The sequence below is a fragment of the Procambarus clarkii genome, chromosome 40 (genome assembly GCF_040958095.1).
Source record: "Procambarus clarkii isolate CNS0578487 chromosome 40, FALCON_Pclarkii_2.0, whole genome shotgun sequence".
Taxonomy (NCBI): Eukaryota; Metazoa; Arthropoda; class Malacostraca; order Decapoda; family Cambaridae; genus Procambarus; species Procambarus clarkii.
The window spans coordinates 20,631,729-20,634,759 of NC_091189.1; the positions used below are offsets into that span (position 1 = coordinate 20,631,729).

The 3,031-nt window shown below is 41.9% G+C and overlaps 1 protein-coding gene across 1 annotated transcript in view; it reads right to left on the reverse strand.

The window, feature by feature from the left end:
- Positions 1–1,257: 1,257 nt before the first annotated feature.
- The window catches only part of LOC123753361 (swi5-dependent recombination DNA repair protein 1 homolog), a 2,073-nt gene continuing 299 nt past the window's right edge, over positions 1,258–3,031 (reverse strand). Inside the window, exons 2-3 of the mRNA XM_045735357.2 lie at positions 2,998–3,031; positions 1,258–1,746 (exon numbers count right to left, since the gene is read on the reverse strand). The exon at positions 2,998–3,031 is cut by the window's right edge and continues 46 nt beyond it. Of these exons, the coding sequence (XP_045591313.2) occupies positions 1,258–1,746; positions 2,998–3,031 (523 nt within the window). The remainder of the gene's footprint in view (positions 1,747–2,997) is intronic.

Here is a 3,031-nt window from a genome sequence, read left to right on the forward strand (position 1 = left end):
TCTGCGTTCTCTTGTTCTATAATTTGAGCAGTACTTCTATATCTACTTTATCAAACTCTGTCAGTATCTTGTACGTTGTTGACATGTCTGCCCAAATCCTTTTCTTCCTCCAGTGTAGCGTGGGCCAGTTCCCTTAGTCTTTCTTCATAACTTAGGTCCCTTGTGTGCGTGTGTACTTTGCGTACTTGCGTGCGCGTGCATGCGTGCCTACCTACTTTTTTTTGTCGATACTGAAGAGATTGAAGAAGCGTTGCTGCTAATGTGTGGGTTCCTATTCTCCCCTTCCCCCCCCCCCCCCCCGCCCCCACTCACACCCTTTTTTCCGTCATTATGGAGTGGAGTTCCCCATGATTGAAGGGGAGACAGACAGACAGACAGACAGACAGACAGACAGACAGACAGACAGACAGACAGACACAGACAGACAGACAGACAGACAGACAGAGGGGTTCAAATGTTTCTCACTCTTCGTTCTCAACCTTTTCCTCTCCTACTCTTTAGGGTTCTCATTCGCACCTGTTTACAGTGGAGAGGAAAACATTTCTTCTCCCATTGCTGTCTTCATTTTAATTTAATAATTACATTTATATATTATATTAATATATAATTATTAGTTATATTATTAATTATATTATTGGTATAAGAGTTATTTTAATTCAAATTGATATTTAATTTTAAAACTATAATTGTTATTATCAGACGAGTTTTATATAACTGTATTAAATTGTGTAAATTTGAATAAGTTTTAATAAACTGAAAAATTATAATTGTATAATTATTAATTTAATAAATTTAATTATAAATATAATTTCAATTAAAATGGTTTTAAATTATATATTATAATTTAAAATTATTAATTTTAAATTTAAATTTGATTAATTTATGATAAATAATTGTATATATACTATTTATATAAATAATACAATTAGTCATAACGTCAGACTTGGGAAATAAGTCCGACGTCTAACACGAGGTTTTCCCCAAAATAGGGCAGAACTGCCTGGGTAAATGGGACTTTACTGGGGAAAAAATAGGTTAGAAATGTCTTTAGAAAATGGAGCCGAACTGTCTGGTTTAAATAGGACAGAAATCTTAGTAATTAGAAATTCTCCTTAGAGAAAAGCTAGGCTTTTTTTGCTTATATCGCCTTTTCAAATAGTAACAAAAGTACTTTTCCGTTGCAACATTACATATTTTGTACATTTCACTATAGTCGTTATATGTACTTTGACGTTTAGGTGACAAGTTTGAATTTGTTTATGATGGGTTATGTCCTTTGTGAGTTTCCCCGTTGTTGACATAGAAAATGGGTTCTTCAGGGAGAACTCTTGGGTGTCGACGGGGCCCTGTGGGTGTCGTCGGGGCCCTGTAGGTGTCGACGGTGCTCTGTGGGTGTCGACGGGGCTCTGTGGGTGTCGACGGTGCTCTGTGGGTGTCGACGGGGCCCTGTGGTTGTCGACGGGGCCCTGTGGGTGTCGACGGGGCCCTGTGGGTGTCGACGGGGCTCTGTGGGTGTCGACGGGGCTCTGTGGGTGTCGACGGGGCTCTGTGGGTGTCGACGGGGCTCTGTGGTTGTCGACGGGGCTCTGTGGTTGTCGACGGGGCTCTGTGGGTGTCGTCGGGGCCCTGTAGGTGTCGACGGTGCTCTGTGGCTGTCGACGGGGCCCTGTGGGTGTCGACGGGGCCCTGTAGGTGTCGACGGTGCTCTGTGGGTGTCGACGGGGCTCTGTGGGGGTCGACGGGGCTCTGTGGGTGTCGACGGGGCTTTGCTCAATGTGTAGACTAGATTCGGATATTTCAGACAGCATAAATACAAATTATATATATTATATATATAATATATATAAAATAATAATCAGTACATGAATATTTAATTGTAAGTGGAATTCTTGCAATGTAATATATATAGAATTATTGCAATATATAATTTTATTCCGATATACGAGTACATACTTTTATGTTGCAAATGTCCTGTTTGAAAATTTCCTTTTTTTTTTTTTACAATATTCATTTTTCCAATGTCCCATTTTTTGCTAAAAAAAAAAATATCAAAGAAATTACTTTAATTTTGAAAACATTTTCTTTCCGCAGGTATGTAAAGCACACCTGTCACCAGTGATCTGTAATCCTGCTGTAGTGAGTACTGGGGAGATATGGTTGATTACAGAGGTTACAGTTCTTTTAACGGGATTATAGATAGTGTCTTTATGTGATTATAGGAAGATATTTTGCTGTTATGTGTGATTTTCAGGTGTGATCATGCCAGTGGTGGAGGGGGCAGTGTTGGAAGGGCCAGGTTTGGAGGGGGCAGTGTTGGAAGGGCCAGGTTCGGAGGGGGCAGTGTTGGAAGGGCCAGGTTCGGAGGGGGCAGTGTTGGAAGGGCCAGGTTCGGAGGGGGCAGTGTTGGAAGGGCCAGGTTCGGAGGGGGCAGTGTTGGAAGGGCCAGGTTCGGAGGGGGCAGTGTTGGAAGGGCCAGGTTTGGAGGGGGCAGTGTTGGAAGGGCTGTAACACCACCATTGTAACGTATCGGAAATTGAAAAAAGAAGGAGAGAAAACTCATGGAGTGAAGAAGGTAGAGAGGTAGAAGGGAGGGGTGAGGAATAGTGGTCAAGAGAAAGGGAAAGTTTAGAATGAGAGAAAATGGGAGGGGAGGGAAGGAAAGACCCGACAAACACACACCGAAACTACGACGTTAGTACAACGTTCGAACAAGTTTTAACACCTCCTAACCAGTTATAACAACCAATATAGCAAGTTGTAACAACGTTCTAATACGTCATAAACACGTTAAGCCAAGATGTAACAACTTTATTACAAGTTGTAACAAGCGGAAAATAGAGACAGTTTCGGTTTGTGTTTCCAGGGGAGGTAGAAGGTGCTGCCACCATCCATTCAAGATGGATGGGAGGGTGGGGGGGGGGGGGGCAGAAATGGAACTCTTCTGTTCCACAATATTATCTGGTGTTATCACGTAACAACTGTAAACATTTAACTCACATAGTCAAGAATCTTATCCTCATTCTCTTCAGCA